The sequence below is a fragment of the Anser cygnoides genome, chromosome 11 (genome assembly GCF_040182565.1).
Source record: "Anser cygnoides isolate HZ-2024a breed goose chromosome 11, Taihu_goose_T2T_genome, whole genome shotgun sequence".
Lineage (NCBI taxonomy): Eukaryota > Metazoa > Chordata > Aves > Anseriformes > Anatidae > Anser > Anser cygnoides.
The window spans coordinates 20031858-20053036 of record NC_089883.1 but is presented as its reverse complement, the minus strand read 5'-3'; the positions used below and the strand labels follow the sequence as shown (position 1 = coordinate 20053036).

Genomic DNA, 21179 nt, shown 5'->3' with positions numbered 1-21179 from the left:
AGAAATCCCACACGAGTTCCATCTACTGCTCCAGCTGCGAGGCACGAAGGTACACGTAGTGAGAGTGGCAGGATTCGATGATATATCAAGTTTATTACTGCTATTCTAGAAGCACTTTCCAAAATCATCAGGTGATTTACAGAAATATCTTCTGGAGCTGTTATGAAATAGGATCCTCGTGTTTTGAATACTAATAGGAAACTGGTAAAAGCACATTAACATTTTAGACCCGAGCAAGTCCCCGAAATCCTCCCAGCCTTCTGTTTACAAAGATGCTTTACTACTCATATAGAGAAACAACGGCTTCATTTTGGAGAATGAACCCACACCCATGCCTCATCTTGCAGCCTTTCCAAAGCTATCAGTACTGAATTGCCAGTCACTGCCCCATCTCTCCTCATCCAACAGCTAATTCCAAAAGAGACACTTTACCCAGTCTAGTGTGTATCAAAGCCTGCCTCAAAATTGCCTCGAGGCCCTCCCTTATTATTTCAATCCAGACAAGCACTGAAAAAACAAAAACAAACAATGTGCATGACTTCCTTCCTTGCACAACTGGCATACTTTTTAATGAAGAAGGTGGAGAAATTAGCAGAAACTGAGTGGAATTAGCACAAACCAAGACAGAGGGCAGACCATCCAGCACGTATGTGTGAGCATGCAAAGCACACCCAGCTTTTGTCATCGGGTTGGGCATTCAGGAACAGCGGGAAAACACTCATCTCTTCAGAGCACTTCCATGTTTACAAAGACGATAATAAAAAACGAGGCCGAAATAATTCCTCCTGAAGAATACTGTTCCTAATTAGCCTGGAGTACCCTCTCCCCACACCATGAGATATGAAGGTCTCCTCTTCCCATGGCACTCCTGCATGTGCTCAAAATAAAGGATCCCTTCCTATATTCCTGTGTAAGTACATATACACACACCTTTTAGAAATTTGCTTAGAGAAGATATGGCTGGCTCTGTGTGAGCTAGAAAAGCTGCTGTCCTCTATTCTGCAATGAATATTTGTATTTGCAAAAGCCAAGGCAGTCATGAGAAACAAAGGCCTCTCACTGTCTGCAGCCCGAGCCTCTGGCATCGCCCTGCCAGCGCTCCATTCACTCTCAGACTCCCTTGTCCTCACGAGTACATCAGTCTATTGTTTGGGTTTAACACACTGGAGTTGCCATCCTCTAGCACATTATTCTTTCTGCATTTTGGCACAGAGAGAGGAAAACACAGCAAAACATCCAAGATCGCACCCAATGCCTGGAGAAGGTGCGAGGACAGCGTAACACGGCACCCCACAGCAGGGTCAGCGGCTGCTGCCACAACCCCAGACAAGACTTGGCACATGAATGTCCGACCAGGCAGCAAGATACTCAAGTCTTCAGAGAAGGAAGGCTGGTCCTTCCTGGCAGCCATGGCACTTCTGCAGCGAGGGCTTCTACACCGCTGAACTTTAAGGAAACAGAACGCCACATAACTGGGAAAGAAAACACCAGCTAACAGAATTTGAATATATTGGCCAGTGCATAAAATGTGCAGAGAATATATTTTGGTTTAGTACAAACAACAGTTTAAAATACCTCTGCTTATGCCAAATGACATTTTCATAATCAGTCTGTATTAAAAAAACAAAGAAACAAAAAACAGAAAACAAAGAACATTTGAGTTCTTCCTTGCACATAGAAATAACAACTTTGGAGATATTTTCAGTTAAATCACTAGTCCTCAACCTTTGACCTGATGGTCTGAGCACTTAACATGTCACCAGTCGGAAAAGAAGCACTATAATTAAAATTTTCAGCCAATAAAACAAGTAAGTAGGGCAACAGTGTTGTGTGTGACACCACTTAGCAGTCTGATGCCACACTCTATTATCTGTGCAATACGTCTCCATCTTCCTGCTTCTTCTCAGTGTAAAGCACATAATTAGATGATTTTGAAATGAAGATTACTTCTGAATGGAACTTTTTAATTATGCTTTTACAACGAGAGCTGAAGAAAAGCAAACTGGGAGATGAGAAGCTGGAGTCCTCTTTCACTGAAAGGTGGATAATGATCACATCCAATGATACAGAAATACATTACAGTGATATGATACTAAGCCAAACTAGCTTGAAAACAGGCATTTAATCACAGCAGACCACAACAGATCGACTGTGAACAGCTCACCATTCACAGAAATGTGAAACATTACGTTCAGGTATCAGTCAGGATCCCAGTCAGCTTTTGCCATTTCTTAACAGTGCTCAAGGAAAAGTGAATGACAAAAACCAAAATAAAAATCAGGGTTTGTGATGATAGGCCTGTCCATTTCAGAAACAAAATGATGGGCTGAGATTGCTTTCAGCAGCAGGGGACTTGGTTCAGAAATCTTCCATATCCTTCTCTCAGGCCTACACTTCAAGCATTGTGTAATGATACCAGCTAGTTCTTGTCAAATAGTGACACCCTATGGAATAAATAACTGATAGTATAATAATAATTATAAATAATTATAAATAAATAAAAATTTAAATAAAATTTAATATATTATAAATATAAATATACTTATAAATAATAATAATAATATAATAATAGTGTTATCTATCACAAAAATAATGTCTAACTTTGAAAGGCAATATTCAGTCACTGTATCCAACCTATACACAGCTCTATTCTGTGGCGAGTAATGGTCATAGAATGAGCAATAAATGTCACTAATTTTTCATCATCATAATTCCAGTAGAAGACAGAAACAGATTTGTGCATAGGCTGGTAAATTTTAAATACAGTTTTGCTTTACCTACCAAATCCTGTTGACAAGGCAATATGTTCATGAGGAATTTTAATGTCAGAGTGCCAAAACAGAATAGATGTAGACTTCCTTACCTAACTACTGCAAGCTTAAGATTACAACCTACATTTCAGCAGGGCTTTTTTTGTGCTTTGAAAAACCACTGCAAAATTCAATACTGAAAACAGCTTCTGCTCAAAGGAGATTCAGCACTGGAAAAAAAGAGTTCTACAAACTGACTTGAGATACCTTACATGCACAAAAGGGTTTTGCAAAATACAAATGAAATGACAGTGCACAAGAAACCAGAAAGTGGCTTACAAAAAAATAATCTCGTTTTCAAGACATGAAAAAAACTTTGTTGAGGATGAGCATACATCTTAACGCTTAATTTTAATAGCATTGACTACTATTAACTTTAAATTCTGTATTTCATAGAAATTGAAGAGAAATGCTTTCAAAAGGGCTCAGAATGGAAGAAGCTCTACTCCCACGAGGTCACAGCTGCCAACCTTAGTGGAAGCAAGAGTAACACTGTACACATCAGAGGTGCCCAGTGACAAAGTGCTGCAAAAAGACCTACTGATCATTGCTAACTGTCATCAACTTTAACGATTTCAGCTGGCCAATCGAAAAACTGAGACAAGTAAGGAAAAAAAGTGTAAGAAAATAAACATTAACAGTTAATAACACTAAAGGCAGAGTTGCCAATTTTCAGTGTTTATTCCTTAAGATAGCTGTACCTTTCTGAACCTGGTTCCCTCAAAAACCAAACTAGCTTACTGCGTTACTGCCATTATTTCATAGCAAACTGTCCAAACATCAGGATAATCAAGACATATAGATTGAAAAATCCCTACAGATAACTTTGTTTACCTTTTTCCTCTATACATACCAAAAGAAAGTCCCTCTTTGAAGCAGGAACACTAAAACAGTTAAAAACCCATCAATACATATTTCAGAGGGGATTAAAGAAGCTCAGAGCTATTCAATTTAATCATCAAAGCACAACACTATTTTTGTGTTTTATTCCTTCCTATGACTGATGCATTAGATGTATCACTTGATCTTGTCTTTCAGACTCATGACTCTAAAGCAAATAATGTCAAATAGATGTATATAAGCACACACACCACAAAAACATCAGCCTGGGAAAACAAACAAAAAGAATACAGAATTATTGACATCAGCCTCAATACACGTATCAATCCATCCTTACCCAAGCCACCAGCATCTCTGCCTGGCAAAAGTGTTATCATTAACAGCTGATTTTAAAAGATTTTGATGTGGACTTCAAACACTTGCCTGTGATGCACTACTTCAAAGCTGAGCTGTCTTAATGCCACATAACATAGATGAGATTGGCAGAAGAGATCAGAGTGAGATGTCCTTCGTTTAAATGGAGAGACCAAATAGAGCTATTTGATGAGAAGAACATTAGTGCTTACTTTGCCTTTCATCCCAAATCATCTACATCTGTTAACATTGAGGACACTGCCAAGGTGCTGATGTCTTTACAGAAGCTTCTTGTCAGTGTGGCTTAAGGGAAAAATATGGCCTGAAGGTGGCCAGAGCTAAGAGGTTTAATTAAATCCACTACCATTTTTTGTGGGGTGGAGTTGCTATTGGTTTATTGTTTTAATTTAGAGTAACATGTTTAGGTAATGGCTAAGGGCACCGTCCCCATGTCATATGACAGATTCATTTTTTATTTAAATAAAAACTGCACAAACTGCTGCTCAAGGCCTGATCCCACGATCCGTAAATACCAAATCTCCTACTGCTTCAGTGCAAGACCAAGACCATGATAAATAGCTTATTTAATCCAACAGAGACAGTCTCATCAACCTGATCTCACTGTTGCTACTCTACTGCAATTCTACAGTAATGGAGTAGACTTGTAAGCCTGAAATTGCTTTACATTTTTCAAAACTGAACCCTGATCTAAGTATGTTAACGACTAACCTGACGCAAACTCCCAGGGAAGGAATCTGTGACTCAGGGAACAGTTGCTGGGACAGTTTCTGTTCTAAGCATACATATGTGATTACCATTTACATCAATGTGAATCGTGCCCATCAATGACAGAAAAGGAACCTGAGTTTGTTTTCTGAGTGACACATCATCCTACAGCTGTATTACAGCAGCAGAAAAACTAACTCAAGAGAAGCTGAAAAATAATGACATCGATGAAAGATCAGATAGGATTAATTCTGAAAGTCTGGCATGTTTGAAATCTTGTTGTACTTCCATCAGCTGCAGCTACTCCAAGAGCCACAGGATTAAACACTAAGCACTAACACAAACTTAGCTTAAACTAAGTGAGACATTTTACCTTCTGAAGATTTTCAGACTGTGCAAGAATACATATTCACATGTGCAGCTGGCAAGATTAAGTGTCTCCAGCAAGGCAAGCATAACACTGAACCAAGTAGGCACCCTATTTTTTGCAATCAATCTCTCAATATCCCAGCTGCATATTTGTGACAGCGTGTGACCAAAATAACCCGTAGTATCTGGAGCCAGAACATTCACACATCTTTGTATCTGAGAGCATGACTAAACAAATACATTTATTAAAAATGTTTCCTTCTGTGAGGCAGCTATAGCAAAAACAAGAGCACAGAAAAATTTACCAAATAATTTTCTCATTGATAAGATGAAATAAAACAAGTTTATACAATGCACTGAAAATAAAACCAGCATGGAAATATTGTAACTGCTTTATCAATGTTCCCAAATAACTTACAAGTGATGATGTTATGGGAATAGAGAAATACATCTAATACGCCACCTGTTCCAAACAGCTTTTTCCAGCCTTGGAGTAATCATCAACACAAAGGATTTCAAATTCCTTTCTTGCGCAATCCATCAGCTTTCATCAAGATAAAGTAAGAATTCTCTGCAGTATCGAATGCTTTGTGACCTTCGCAGAAAACAATTTGATAAACTTACTAAGAAATTTAGGAAGGAACTTCCCAGCCCCAGCAGGCAGAAGGGAGCACAGTCTTCAAAGGACTGTGCATTTTCAAATACCAGAAACAGGATGAGTAGTAGAAGAATGGCTGGGAAAGAACAAAACATTGAGGTGCTATCAGAGAAACAGAACGGTAAATCCATGGTATATGGATAATGATAAGATTTTGCACACCTCATCTGAAGACTCACTAAATAGGTCTCACTTCAATAAATTGAATTGGATGGAGCATTTTCTAAAACACCAGTGACTGCAAACTTAAAACCAAAACGTTTCCCAGAACACTCTTCTTCAGCACAAAACATGGTTTTGGACAGAGAAAAGGATTTTATATTCCTGTAATTCATACTACATTGTTGGACATGGCCAAAGTGCACGTGCAGGTGAAGGACACAGTATACACCCATGCATTTCTCTACAGGAAGTTCTGGACAGAAATGTGGTAACCTTAGTCACAGTGGCCTTTCAGCACAGAAATGCAAACAATAGCTCAGAACAAGCTATTGCATTTCACAGCTCAGTATGCTAACCGTGAATAAAAATAGCATTGCTCTGTGTCTGTAATACAGGGCACAAGGTCTAAAGCAATGTGAAATGGGCCAGTTGTACAAATGTACACACAATGCCTGTATTTACTACATGCCTTTTTTTGAATCCAAACTTTTAGCAAATTTCCAGGGGGGTTTGCACTGTTTCAATTAAGAGCGAGTGATACTACAGTCAGATTTTAATGTAGTGCTATGTATTCAGATTGTATGCAATGTCCCAGACAGAGGGAGCTCCTCTACACACACTTTTGAGGCCCCTTCCAGCCTGCTCTTCTCCTGCAACTCCCAAGTACCTATTCACAGCTACAGTATCTGCACCTCTGTCTGCACTACAAGAGCCTCTCATCCCTCTGACCTCTGCAGTCACGCAGAGCTCACCGCCCATGCTCTCACCAGCACCAGCTCTCTCTGTCCTGTGTTGGCTTGGGTGCCGCGTTCACTGCTTGGTCCACCACAGCCCAGTTCTGCATGGTGCTTCTATTGGTACACCTATTTGCTTTTCTGAAGAACCAAAATTGCCTTTTACACTTGTCCCAAAATAAAAGGCAGCTGTAAAAGCCTCCAGCTTGGGAAGGTTTACCATAGCATGGTGTCATGCGACAGCAAGCAAGGCCGTGCACATGAAGCGGCACTTGCTCACCGTGAAGGACTTGGAAATACAGCACTGTGTCTGTCAGGAGCCGTTACAGGAACTGGCCACTCTACAAACCCAGGATTTGATTTTCAACCAGAAGTAATTTAACTGATCAATAAATAAATAAGAATTTATTCGGCAGTTTTCCAATGCTCTCAGATCAAGGCAGAACAGCATCAGCTTCAGGGAGGTGCCAGGCCGGGGCCGCGCGCCTGCCACTTCTCACAGCGGCAGCGTTTTTGCCCTTCATTAACCTTCTGAACAAGCTATTTTAATCACAAAAACCTTTGCAGCCCTAAATAAGTTCCATTATCCCCTGGTTTCTGGATTTGGCTCTCTGGCCTCCTTTATGGGAAAAGCACCCTGGTTTTGTACTTCCCAGCGCTGCCGACAGCCTACTTGGACGAAGGCCTCTCTCTGCTCCCTCTACTGGGCCTGCTGGGCCTGCCTGGGAGGTGTCCTCCCTCGGGAGAAGTCTCCCCTGCACCGTCAGCACTGATAAACGCCAGCCCTGTGCTCTGCCTTCACCTGCACTGCTCCTCCTTCCTGCAGAGCCACATCATCCCCACGCTCCCACTGAGGGAGCCTACAAACCCGCCCGTGTTGGTACATCCCACAAGGTGTGGCCTGACACAGGGAATTACTTCTTCCACTCTCAAAGTTGCGTGGAGTAACAAGCCAACTTTTGTAAAAAAAAAAAAAAAAAAAATTAAAAATGTACAGAATGCTGTATCAGTGTTAAGGATTATTACTAGAAACTAAAGGGCTTTGAACCATTCTGTGTCAATGTGATGGTGGGGAATTAAAAGAGTTAGTTATTAGTGCTGTGCCCAGCAGGAAGTGTCACTTCTTGTGCAGAACAGCAGTTAGGTTTCTTGGTCTGTCCCACCTGCATACCCTGTACCACCAGTTTATTTTGACTATCTGGCTCTCACATGCTCCAACCTGAAACATCCTGCTCTTTGCATAAACCATGCTCCAACAGTTCAGACGCGTTCAGCTGCACCTTGAGTCACAACAATTCCTACTGACTAATCAGTAAATTAATTCTTTGTAAAGAGTATTCATTTTAATAGGCATGAAATATTAGTCCAACAAACCGTCTTCTTTAACAACATTCCTAAATACATTTCTAGTTTAACTGCTCATTAAACATAACAGCATTTCTCACTGACATCCTGTTCAGCTGCTGGACAAAAGAGGATGTTCTGAGCACAGGAATTGGAGGCTGGAAGCTCCGTGTTGGGATCCAACTCTGGGGTGACAAGAGGCATGGCCACAGCACACCATCTCCACCTTAGTGTTTTTTTTCTGTGCAAGTGGAAAATGATATACTGGCATTAGACACAGACTAGTGAATGTAGAGTGCCTGGAAAACATGAAGTCTTCTCTAAAAGCAAACAGTATCTGTTGCCTGACACAGAGATACCTAAGTCTGCAGGAAACGAAGGCATGAAAAACCTAGCATGTTAAATTTTGTATGTTGAAAACAAATAAGCTACAGGAGAATGTTGCTATGAAACCCATTCAAGTGCAGCACTATCAATCACATGCATTTTATTGTCAAGCTGGTGGGATCAAGCCATCAGACTCTGGATTAGGGTATTTCCAACTCTCTATGTCTGTTTCAACAAATGGAAAAAATGATAGTGATCTCCTCTGTAAAGGACTTCGAGATCTGCTCATGGAAAGTGCCACACAGAGGTGAAATATTACCATTATATATAAGCTGATTCAGCTGCAAACTCAGCTACTACAAAACTCCACAAGTTCTGAAACATCTTATGGTCCTGTTCAACAACAGCTTGGTAAAAACATTCTGCAACACTCTCAAAAACAGCACATATACCTTTTTCAGTGAACAAATTGCACCACTTGCCATTTCAATAGTACCAGGAAACACAGCTCTGTACTGTACAAACACCAAAAGGTGAAAAGATAATGAATTGATGGTAACATCTCTCGACACATACAAACGAAGAAAACTGAGGTCAGCACATGCTGCAAAATCATGACAGATTGCACACCAGAGGAGCACAAAGATGAGCCAGCACTATGGAAGTGATTTATCTGGGGATTAGTCAGAGGTCACTCTAGCAAGTAGTTTATTAAAGCTCATTGCTTAGCTACCAGCAGGACACCTCACATGAACTCTAGCTTCCAGCTACAACCATGCTTAACCCTTCTGCTGCCTAAAAATAATCACTGCTCAATCAAGTAGGTCCTTGATGTTATATCAGCTTGAATAGTCTACTTGCTGTCTTATACTCGGTATTATCACAAAATGTCAGACCCAAAGCATAAGGGTTACTTCCTTAATCCAATATCATCCGTTTTCACCAGAAATGACAATTTCCCTTTTCATTCGAATTTTAACAGCAAAGCCCCAAAATAATCATCTCTCTTCGAGGTAAGTATTTCATTTGAAAAGTTGTATGTCACAGTCATACGTCAAAGCAGGCTGCTGTATGCCTGCACAGTGCCCACCTACCATGGCAGGCTCTCGTTTTGTATCTGCATACAGACCTGTGACGCGTTGTTCATCATCCCTCTCCCAATTTCTGGTGGGTGTGAACAGAGGATCCATTTGTGAGACAATGGGAAAAAAAGCAGCAGCTGACCAAAAGTGCATTTTTATAACAGGACATCGGCTTGGGATGGCTGGGATAACTGGAGATTGTCAGTCAAGGTGCTTTTAAAACACCTACTCACCAGCTCACCAAGCTTCCTTTTTAACAAAAAGTAATATAAACAAATCTTCATAGCTCAGAGCCATCAGACACATGCCATAAAACTGTCAAAACGGATAGGCAGCCTACTTATTAAAGATAATTTAATGAAAAAGATACGTGCTAACATTGAATAAATCATTATGCTTTGTCCAAATAGAAAAAAACAAACCTTCAGAAACTGACTCTTAAAACAGTATTGCTTTCCATCCTAGCACTCACCGAGTTTTATAGGGATCTCACCAGTATGTAATTCTGTTTGCAAATGTCACTCAACTTGCACTTTGCTTAACAACTTTACTAATTAATCAGAAAACAAAGACTAATTTCATTTATTAAATTGAAAAGCACTGACCTCTGCTCTATCTGTCACCAACTACAATAGGAATGGAACAAAACAGACCAACAAAGTATCGATAAAACCTTTGATAACCTATTGATAACCCCTGGTGCCGCCCCACCACACTGCAGACTAACTGCCCAGACACTTTGCTCTGGTGGAAGAAGGAAAAGAAATATAAATCCAAACTGAAAGTAGTCCTAAAAAGTTGTGCACGTTTTACTGGGCTGCGGTAACAAAAATCAGTTATTTGATGATCATGTGTGGGTAAAGAAGAGCCATGTTGTTTTTTACTAATCTTCCATATTTTTGTACTGTATGTACCGAAGACACAATGTAAATACTTCGTTTACTATGACTAGCTGTCATGGGTCATTCTGTTTGGCTAAAGAAGACTGCAGAAATCATTTAGTTACAACCAAACACAAGAGAAGAATTTCTCAGTCACAGTAAAGCAAGCAATAAGATGGCAAGAACAAATTCTAAATCGTTGAATTATAAATAACAAGACGACTTAAGGACTAAATATTTATGTGTTGAAGCTTTATGGATAGGAGCATCATGACTAATTATTCCAGTCATCATTTAAACATGGAGTTAGGACAGATTAGAAGCAGCAGAAAAATAAATCTCAGCATATATATGCATAAATGCAGATTGCTGCCATAAATATAGCCACCATATGAACAGTTGATGCAATTGTTAAATCATTAATGAAAGTCACATACAATTGGATTTTCTTTTTTAGATGACCAACAGCAGAACTTTAAATATTCACATTTTTTTTTCTTTTAACTTCATAATTCAGGAGTAAAAAGTGATTTATTTAGAATGCAGAAATTATCACTGATATTAAAGGGTAGGAAGCAACTAATGAACTGGATACAGCATTCAAAAACCTCATTCAACTAGCAAACACCCAGTAAGTCTAAATGACAGTAGAAATTCTTAGAAATAAACAATCAAACAAAAATAGAGAGAAAAGAAGCATTAAGAAAATAAATAAGCAATGGAATTGTTACTTCAGTGTTGAGGAATAGAGAGAAAAGGAAATAAACATTAGGAAAGTAAATAAACAATGAAATAGTTACTTCAGTGTAGAGGAATGTTATGAATTTTCATTGCGTGCTCAGATTTCACTTTACACCTATGAAAGTACTTTCATTTATTCATAAGAGAATAACAACAACATCTATAACATGTTGAAGGCACACAAAGGAATTAATTCATTGATGTTAGAGGATTATTTAAGATCATTTCCACGCTTACGTAATTTCTCATCATTTGTTTCAAAAAGAAATTTCTACCACACCTTGTTTGTTATTATTTAGGATAGCAGAATTGCTGGAGGGTGCATCTAGAACTGAAGAGCAAGCAATTAAATCAAAAAGGAAAAGCCACAGTGGAAACTCTCGCCAAAATCTCAGCCCTCTGAGTCTACCTCTGATGTCAGAGAAGGAAATAGAAGATAATGCAGATAATGCAGACAGAAATCTTCACTGTACAGGCTTCAGCTAACAAGTGAACAGAATACAGGAAATCCAGGAATTTGAAGTTTCCACATAGGTAAGAGATAAGCCCACTCTAGACAGTGGTTAAAAGCAGCCAGTGGAGAGAGATCACCTTCCAACCAACTCTATTAACCTCTGTTGGTTAACACTAAGAAAAATTCCGGGAATTTGGATTACATCCCTCACTGACATACAATTGCAGGTGTGTACTGTGCCTCAGATGTACAATAGGTCTAACATATTTTTACTTCACTGAGCTTTTAGAGTGACTTGACTAACAATAACCTGTAGAAAAACCGAGATCTAGATTGAAAGAGCCACAATGCAGATATAACTGTCATGACATACCGGTTTTGCCTTTGTATTCCTATACCAGATTGTCTTTTTTTTTTTTCCTTAGGAGAAGGAAAGTAAGGGGAGTACCTCTGGCATAGAAACGGTGCAAGCGTACAGTATTCCTGAAACATTGCCTATTTTGCAATTACCCTAAGTCATGAAATGTTGCACTGTACTGTACCACTTTCTTTTCAAACTACCTATTATGTGGGTATCAAGTGAATCATGGTATTCACATACACAACTGACTTCACAACATATGGAACACGCTATTCATTCTAGCACTCATGGGAATTTTTAAGAGAACAGGTAGCTGATTGCGGAGATGAACATTTTATCGTTTTCAACCCATCTTTGCCTTGCATCCCCCTTCTGCAGTAGAGCTTGAGGGCCACTGCAATTAATTCAAAGCTCTTTCACTTTTTTACTTGATTAATTTGCTCATGAGTTTTATTGTCAACAAGGAAAACTGTACCAATAACTTGTAGCTGAACAGTGAGGATAGCAGTGACCATTTTGCTAACCTAAGATGACATAGTACCCTGAAAGACTCTTATGATAGAAACTAGCTATTTCAAAAAGCTTCTCAAATTGGCAGGTTCTTGGGGCAAGAGAGAAGAACAGTTTCTAACAACCACTTTCCTTAAGCTGCAAGTTCATTTTCATGCAATTTTTGAGGAAATGAGGACTTCCTGCACAGCTGTTACAGTGTCCTTAGAGACACTGTTTTGGGGCACTCTCTGTGCAACCAGTCCTGCGCTCCCTCTTAATCCTAGTCAATAACAGTCAAAAGCAGATTACATAGCTGGGACTCTACTGACATGACTAGGAGCCTATAGCATTCTGTCTAGGAGCCTATAGCATGTAGCATTCTGTCCTGGTTTCAGTTAGGACAGACTTAATTTTCCTCCTAGTAGCTGGTAGGGTGCTATGTTTTGGATTAGGATGAGAAGAGCGCTGATAACACGCTGATGTTTTCATTGTTGCAGAGCAGTGCTTACACCAGGCCAAGGACTTTTCAGCTTCTCGCTCTGTCCTGCCAGCGAGCAGGCTGGGGGTGCAGCAGGAGCTGGGAGGGGACAGACCCAGGACAGCTGACCCAAACTGGCCAAAGGGGGATTCCATACCATCTGACCTCATGCTAAACAATATATAGGGGTGGCTGGCCGGGGTGGGGGGGCTGGGTGCTCAGGGATAGGTTGGGCATCAGTCAACGGGTGGTGAGCAATTGCATTGTGCATCACTTGTTTCATACACATTATTAGTAGTAATACTATTATCACTATTATTATTATTGTTATTATCATTTTCCTGTCTTAATAAACTGTCTTTATCTCAACTCACAGGCTTCACTTTCCCGTTTCTCTCCCCTATCCCAGAGAGGGAGGGGGGAGGGTGAGCGAACGGCTGTGTGGTGTTTAGCTGCCGGCCGGGTTAAACCACAACACATTCATAAGCTGGGTGATTTTTCTTTTTCTGTTATCAGTATCATACATAAATATGAAACAGTTAAGAATCTGGCACGTCTCCCTTTAAAAAACCACCAATGATTAAAAAGAATCTCCACAGTTTGCTAATCAAATTAAAACAACATAATCTTATAATACACTGGACTAATTTTAGACCTAAATTCTGAAGAGATCTGTGGTTATTCCTGTTACCTGTCAGCAGCCAGGATCTCCAAGGCATTCATAATGTTTTACTGTTCACTAATGTGAGCAACTTAATCTCTTATGAAATATACTAGAACACTAAAAACTATGTACTAAAAATACATCTTGCAAACTACTTAATGAGCCATAAATGAAAAGAAGTCTGTTCGCCAGAAATTTTAAATTTTATTCCTTTCAAAAAAACTATGAATTCAAAACTCATGTTGTCTACAAACCTGGCCATCTGCTTATATGCCTCTTCTGCCACTGCAAAGATGTGTGGATCCATATCCCCCATATTTTGGCCGCTGTACGCATTGATGATATCTTCGCCATAGATAGGCAGTTGTTCATATGGATTTATGGCCACTAAGACGATACCTACAAAGGAAATGAAACAAAGAAAGTTATTAATAGTTGATTCAAAACAAAATGAAACAAAAATGGCTTTAGCACCAACTTTTGTTCTAACTTTTCTAAAAATATTAACTATATAAGAATAAGGACTTGATTTATTATTGACTTCAATAGATATTTAGTCTGATCTTAGCTTTGTGTACAAAAAATAGAGTAAGTTTACTTCTACCCTTCTTCAGGGAACACATCGGAAACAGCTTTGTACTTCATCTTGTTGCCTGCCTTTCCTAAAGCTAACATGCATGAAACAACACAACCAGATTCAGTGTGCCCACTCCAAATACAGTCTGCTCAGCACAGTAAATTGATCAATGTGCACTGTATTTCCCTGTATTTTATTGTAAAAGTACCTGTGTTTGTGAATTATAGCTACTACACAGCCTTGATAACCAGAAATTGAATTACATAAAGGGTATTAACCCTTCAAGAGTTATGCTGTGCCCAGGACTAACACCTTCAGTTTTTGTTCCAAGCAACAAAGTAGAGACATGGTGTCATCTGGATGCCAGGAGGTCTCTACCAGCTGGCAGAACAACCTCCTGCCTGGAGGAGGTCTGCACAGCGGCCCTTCTGAAGGGGATCAAAAAAACACACGCATATTAACACAAGGCCAGTACACAGAGGCACAAGGTCAAGTCAGGAAATAAAGTAATTACACCTCTAGAAGGTACCATGAAGTCCTCACATTATATGTCTGAACATGTAACTACTTATACTTTCCATTTTCTATTTTTTCCATCACAGTTATGCACTTACCTGTCTTTTAAAACCACTCATTACTACATCATTTCTGAATTTGTGCCATCCTTTTGCTCTCCCCACAGAGACTACTTCCAATTCCATTCTCTTTCACAGGAAAACTCAGTCTTACGCCACGCATCTTTCCTATCCACAAAGTGCTTTGGTCCAATTTTCTTTCCTGCGAGAAATGAGGATTTCTCTGCCCACAGGGAAGCTTTGAACAAAGACTACCGATACCCTTCCCTTCTGCAGACTTTACAATCAGTAGGAAACACTTACTTGCTCCATGCAGAAGTGAAAACACTGATCACTGCCCCATAAGACTTGGCTATTCAAGGCAAAACATGCTCTCTTGACAAGGTAATTCATCCTCACCTTTAAGAGGTGAGGAGGGGAAAAAGAGAAACTCTAATTTTAACTGTGGCCATTTTAAAAATAGAATCTCCTCTTATATATGTATTACATGGTGCGTGTGGCTATGTAATGCCTGTAGCAAGCATGCTATAGACACTCCTTGGACAACCCACCCCTGTAATACCCACCCTGAAAGCATTTCCATAGCATTCAACACATTTCTAAATTTACTCAGAGATTCACATGCACATGCGCACACACTTCCTCAGGGCAGATCCCAGCCCTGTGCTCTATGCAGATTAGTGCTGTGATTTCTATCTAAGAGATTTTCCATGCAAAAGCTGGGAGGAGGGAAGCGAAAGAACCTATGATCTGGCTCTGCTGCTGTGAGTATCATCCCATTTTTACATCCTGTCATGTATTTATAAATCAAGCACAAACTGTAGTAAAAGCATTAGACAATGACAGAAAATTTTTCAAGAAGAGATCTGAGAGACCTTGATCTATTTTCTCAAATATATGGCTAGTTAGATGTCTAGGCACGCCCATCTAACCGAGTCAGTGTTTTTCCATCAGCCATGACTTCACCCAAGTGACTCAGGAACTTCAGTAAAAGTCCCTGTAAAAAAGCATGCCAAGCTGTTAACGCTGTACTGACGAGCCCAAAACTAAAGGGGGGTGCAGGCATAAAGGAGCTCAGTACTGGCAGACTTGAGGAATATTCTCAGTGCAAGGAACGCCTGCACTTTGAAACTGGGAAAAAGCAATTGAAAAGTTGTTTGTTTTTTTGAAGGACCTTGCAGTGCCCATCAGATAACCTGAAAATCAGCAGCTGGGGGGGACTTGGAAGTCGGCCAGTGGTGGCCGGGCTGGGGTGGGTGAACCAGCGGCTCCCCACGCCTGCCCGCCCTGCCCTCACTGGGGCAGAGCTCCAAAGGGGCCCATGGGGCACGGAGCTGCTGTGTCCCTGTGTGCCAGGGACCCACGCCAGCACAGGAGAGGAGCTGGCAGCCCAGAAGAGCAACCAAACCGGCCGTCCCAGCCTGGTCTACCACCGGCTGATGCTAATTTCCTTGAGCTGCTCGCAGCACAAAGACGGCGTCACAGACGTGGAGGATCAGGATGGGTTGCAAGGCAAAGCCAGGCAGGAGCTCGGTCTGGGACGTCAGAGCTTTCGGTGCCCTGCTGAACACAGGGGAGGCAGAGGTAGGAACCAGGACACCCGGTACAAGAGCAGCCTCCCGGCACGCTCTCCCAAGCACTGCAGAGGACAAGGGAGCGTGGCTGGACACAGCCAGGGCAAGGAAGAGGTGGTGGTGTCCCAGGGCCCCTGCGATGCTGCCAAGAGAATGCCAGGAAATTCGCTGCTATGAACAACACCAGGAAGCACCCTTGGATCCTGCAGGCCCTTTGCCAATACACAGGAATGCTTCCTCCCTTTCCTCTCCTTAGCGGCACTACTGAGCACGCATCCTCAGGATTTCTCAGGCCTGTTTCGGCACTGAACACAAGCCACGTCACGATTCCTAATTTCGCCAACAATGTGCAACTGCTAGGCAAAATAACGAGGACTGAGGCAACTTATTTGCTCTGAGCGCAAGCCGCTGTGATGGCTTCGCAGCATGAGGGATTCAGGGCCACGCTCGGCGCTGAACACCCGGAGGGGCTTTTCTGCGGCAGCCCTCCCGTGGGAGCTGGGCATGCGCGCCTCACACAGCTCATTAGCCAGGTCTCTGCTAATTCCCTGGCACTTGCTCTGACACTCGTACCACCCCGATGAGGTTTCTCAGCACTTCTGCGCAGTACAGCTTGTTACCAAAGCACACATTGCGTGGTGGCAGTCAGGGAGAGTCCCTGTGGGAGCTGCCGTACAGTGAGCGATGAGCATTAACCACCCTGGCCTGCTCCACCTCACAGCCCGGCTGCGAGCCGGGATCGACAGGCTCCTAAAGCCTCTCAGGCTTGCAAGTCTAATCCAAGAGACATTTAAAAACCTGTGCAAGACTTCAGACAATTCCCTCCTCCTGCTTTTGGTTACGTTGGCACAAACAACGCCTTGAATTCAAAACTGGCAGCCCCGTGACAAGTCTCCAGCGTATTAAAATCACTTCATTTCAGGAGTGGCTTGTAAAATCAACATGCAACTGCCATCTGGAAATACCCAAAACAAGCGAGGCAGAAATTATGTGCTTTCTATGGAACTTTAAATCAGTCTATCTTACGAGACTATAATCCAGAATAATTTATATATAATTTCTCTTTATCTCTACTAAATCGCATGGCTGTTTTTATAACAAACATCATGGCCCTTCCCACATCGCGTGTGTTTTCATTCCTACAGTTACATTAAATTGAACTCTGGCTACTCTTCTTGCCATTCTTCTTACATATACCTCAATTAAGGGTAGCCAATTTTTCATTTTCAATGTATTCACCCATCTGTGGGTAAACTGCATATTATTGCAAATAATTTATTAATTTAAAGTTTGCTGTCCTTTATAAAAGGCAGTATTTTTTACATCTGAACTAATCAGCAGTTTTCACTGAGTTTTGATCATAGCCATAGCAGTTTTTCCATATAAACATTCAATTCTTCCTTTGTAACCTTTCAATTTCCTTCAGTAACTCTTCATTTCACGTTCTCAACAGTAAAATAAAACTGTAAATCACCTCTGGATTTCTGGTGACAGGTTGCTCTGTTAAGAAATCAGGAGTTCTTCAATTAAAAAGTCTGGGTTACCTCAAAGTGAAATTTTCCAGAATTTAATACCATTTGACATAGTACACTACTGAAAGAATAGTTGAATTAATTTCTAGGGCTGTAGAAATTCATCCATCCCAGATCTAGTTCTGCTGGTTAAGAGCAATGTTACCATAATTCTCTTGGTAGATTAAAGGATTTTTTAATCTCCTTCAGGCTAAATCAACTGGGTTAGCTCAAACCATCTTCAGCGGGTATTTAAACTAACTTGGCTAACGTCTGAATCAGATTAAGAAGGCAGATACAGCTCCTTCCACGGACAAAGCTCTAAGGCAATAATCTTTTGCAGAGGGGAAGCAGCACATACTTAGGACAGAAACTGATAGCGGTTTGCAAGGTGAGTGTCCGTGACCAAAGCACCAGGTTTTTAGAGGCTAACTCACCAACTTCATTTTACTTAGCCTGTAATGTAACATACATATGCCTACCATCCAAGATAACAAATGCAGAGCACACTCTTCGGTTCAGTCAGTGTCCAACCTCAGTCACCTGCACCGTGGCCACCTGAAACTGCCACAGTGCCCAGTCCTCATGTTTCTAATTCACGCAGCATGCATTTCCCAGAAGTGTTGCTTTGTGCTGGTAAGCACGAAGGCTGATCGAGCTCAGCAATCCCATATCACCAAACTCCACAAGCTGCTAAAGGCCTTCCAGACATAGGAGAAACTGTAAAAAATCAGCCAAACCCACAACTACAGTAGCACTAGGAAAAACATGAAAACAACAAGTTTTCCCAAACAGCAAAACAAAACCAGCTGACAACACACTTCATTTGAAAACCTCTTAAATGATGTTAAACACAATCCATATTTAGAAGCAAACACAACACAAACCGGGCAGGCTGTCTCACAGTATGGGCATGGCACTTGCAGGCATGGAACCACTAAACTCATAAATTGGAAACTATTTACAAGCTCAGGCCATGAGACTCTGGTTACACAAAAGCCCTTTCACTGAATGCTCCCCCATCAGGAGCTTTACACTGGGGCACTAGGGACAGAAACATGGGCTGTGTCCAAGCTCAGGGATTAAATCACACACCCTTAGCAGGGGCTGCCCAGAGGAGCTGTGGTGTCTCCACCATTGGAGGTGCTCAAGTACTCTTTGGTCAAAGCCCTGAGCAACCCCACCTCGTCAGACCTGCTTTAAGTAGGGAGCTTCACTTCCAGAGGTCCCGTCCAACCTCTGTCATTCTGTGCCTCTGGCCACGCGCTGACCGCGTGAGGGATGAGGTGTGGGTCCCACACCTTGGGAACGAAGGCTGGTTGCAAGCAGAGGGAGGCGAAGTCTGATTCCCCCCATGGTCTGGACACTGCTGAGAGCAGGACTGGGAGCAGATGTGCTCTGCTGAGCGCCCACACATTAGGAATGGCCAGCAGGACATTAATGTCTGCACTGTGCCCATTGTGAGGAGCTGAACGTGCCGATTACCTTATCCCTCCATACCCATCAGCACTGGAGAGCTGTACCAGTGACCAGAACAGGGAAAAACTGACACTTGGCACATTCCACCTGAAGACCAGGACAGGACATGGCTTTCAGCTGCAAAATACAAGTTTCTACTTCTGATACCTGCAGCCAGGATTCACTGATATCTGCCGAGGGCCATCTTGCAACATGACTTCCACAGCCTGCTCTACAGTCTGCAGAGCGGCACAAAGTACAATGGAATTACAAATAGCAAATCTAACGTATGATGGCACCAAGAAGGCTCAATATCCTCTGGCACGCCATAGCAAGAATGGGGACTGTCCTACAAAAGTCTGATTAGAAACGAAGTTAAACTGTGTATTTAAAAAGAAATCATGGGGCATGTTTTCTGCTGGCATAAACTGGGCTATGATGAATACACACATGGTAATTTGACTACGTGTACTGGAAGAATGTGTCTTTGTTTTAATCAGACAATTACAAGAAGGAAATTTTCAGTATCTGGTTTCCAGAAATCACATCATTATATTATGTTTTGTTTTACTCAGCTTAAATGTAAAAAAAATATTAAAAACTGAAAAATATCTAATGACTTAAACTGTTCCTTATGCACTAGCACAATATCCAAAATAAAGATAAATAAAGAAATATTTGATAAAATAACAGATTTTATATATTGAAAGGGTATATGAAAAGTTCAAAATGTGTTCTGACTAAACACTACGATTTAAAAGAAACACATGTGCACACAGAAATGAGCTCAGAAGCATGAAATCTAAACCTTAAGCTTGAAATACCTCAAAAAGTGCCCTTAAAACAGACAACTCAGCTGTAATTTTGTACCTATGATGAAGTAATCATTAAAGTAACTTCTCCCCACTTTGGTTACCTGAAAATATCACAGGCAATTACAGCATCAAGTAACCTCTACTGTGAGTTAAACGGTATTTTTAAAACCAACATTGTTCATGATTCTGAACAGACAGGCATTGGCTCGTGCACTGTTACAAATTCACTTGCATAGTTCCACTGATTGGAAAACATGAAAAGGAAAATAAACTGGTATCTTCTGTACATAGAAACAGGTGCTCAATACGGATGGAGGCAATCAAACGGAGGAAGCAATGAATCCATCAAACAGCCAGGCTAACCTCCTACATTTGCAGCGTGTGAAGCTCTCCTCCAGCCAATGCCGACCTAAGCATGTCTAAGGGGAACAACGATTAGCAAGTAATCCCATGGGCAAGCTAAGATTGCTGAATACACATTTTATAAACAGTGTCCATTGGGAAGCTAGAGGGACATAAAGCGAAGTCAATTTTCTCTGAGCCTTAATACTTTCAAGCTGACTTGATGCACTTAGTGACCACAAACACAGGGACTTTCAGAGGAATAGCCCAACATGGCCTACCATTAAGTTAAAAGCACATATATCAATAATCAAGTTTTCCTGTCTAGTGCATTCAGTGTGAAGATTATACTATAAAATGACAGTACTTGCCACAATAGGTATAAATGAGCTTAGAGTCTATAAATCGAACTTTGAGGTTGTGTAAAACAGCAGGTTCGTGGAGATAACTGAGTGCTGTGAGGTCATTTTCACCAACAAGTATGTCAGGGTTTCGCAAGGGCGGGAGTTCCTTGGTCTTCGGATCAAGGCAATATTCTAGGTCCTGAAAATCAAATGGAAACACGTGTTGAAAGAACTGGTGTTTAGGTTTCCTCATTCAATACCTCCAACTATTTTTTTCCCAGCAAAACATTCATAAGTTATAAAAGCACAAAACAAGATTCAAATTATCTTGAGTTAGCAGGCTGTTATTGAAAAATGTCATTAAAATTTTTCCAAAAGGGTTTTCTGTATTCAACAGGCAACAATAAAGGTATATCATCTTCTCAAACTATTACTTAAAGAAATCCCTTGCTTTTTCTGCCATATCTTTTTATTAAATAAGCTGAAATATTATATCATAAATCTAA

At 41.0% G+C, this 21179-nt stretch overlaps 1 protein-coding gene across 8 annotated transcripts in view; it reads right to left on the bottom strand.

The window, feature by feature from the left end:
• Window positions 1-21179, bottom strand: part of MYO5A (myosin VA) — a 104019-nt gene that overhangs the window by 60944 nt on the left and 21896 nt on the right. For all 8 annotated transcript variants that reach the window (XM_067003623.1, XM_067003617.1, XM_067003619.1 and 5 more), the window contains exons 3-4: window positions 20701-20872; window positions 13732-13876 (exon numbers count right to left, since the gene is read on the bottom strand). In XM_067003623.1, coding sequence (XP_066859724.1) covers window positions 13732-13876; window positions 20701-20872 — 317 coding nt within the window. The remainder of the gene's footprint in view (window positions 1-13731; window positions 13877-20700; window positions 20873-21179) is intronic.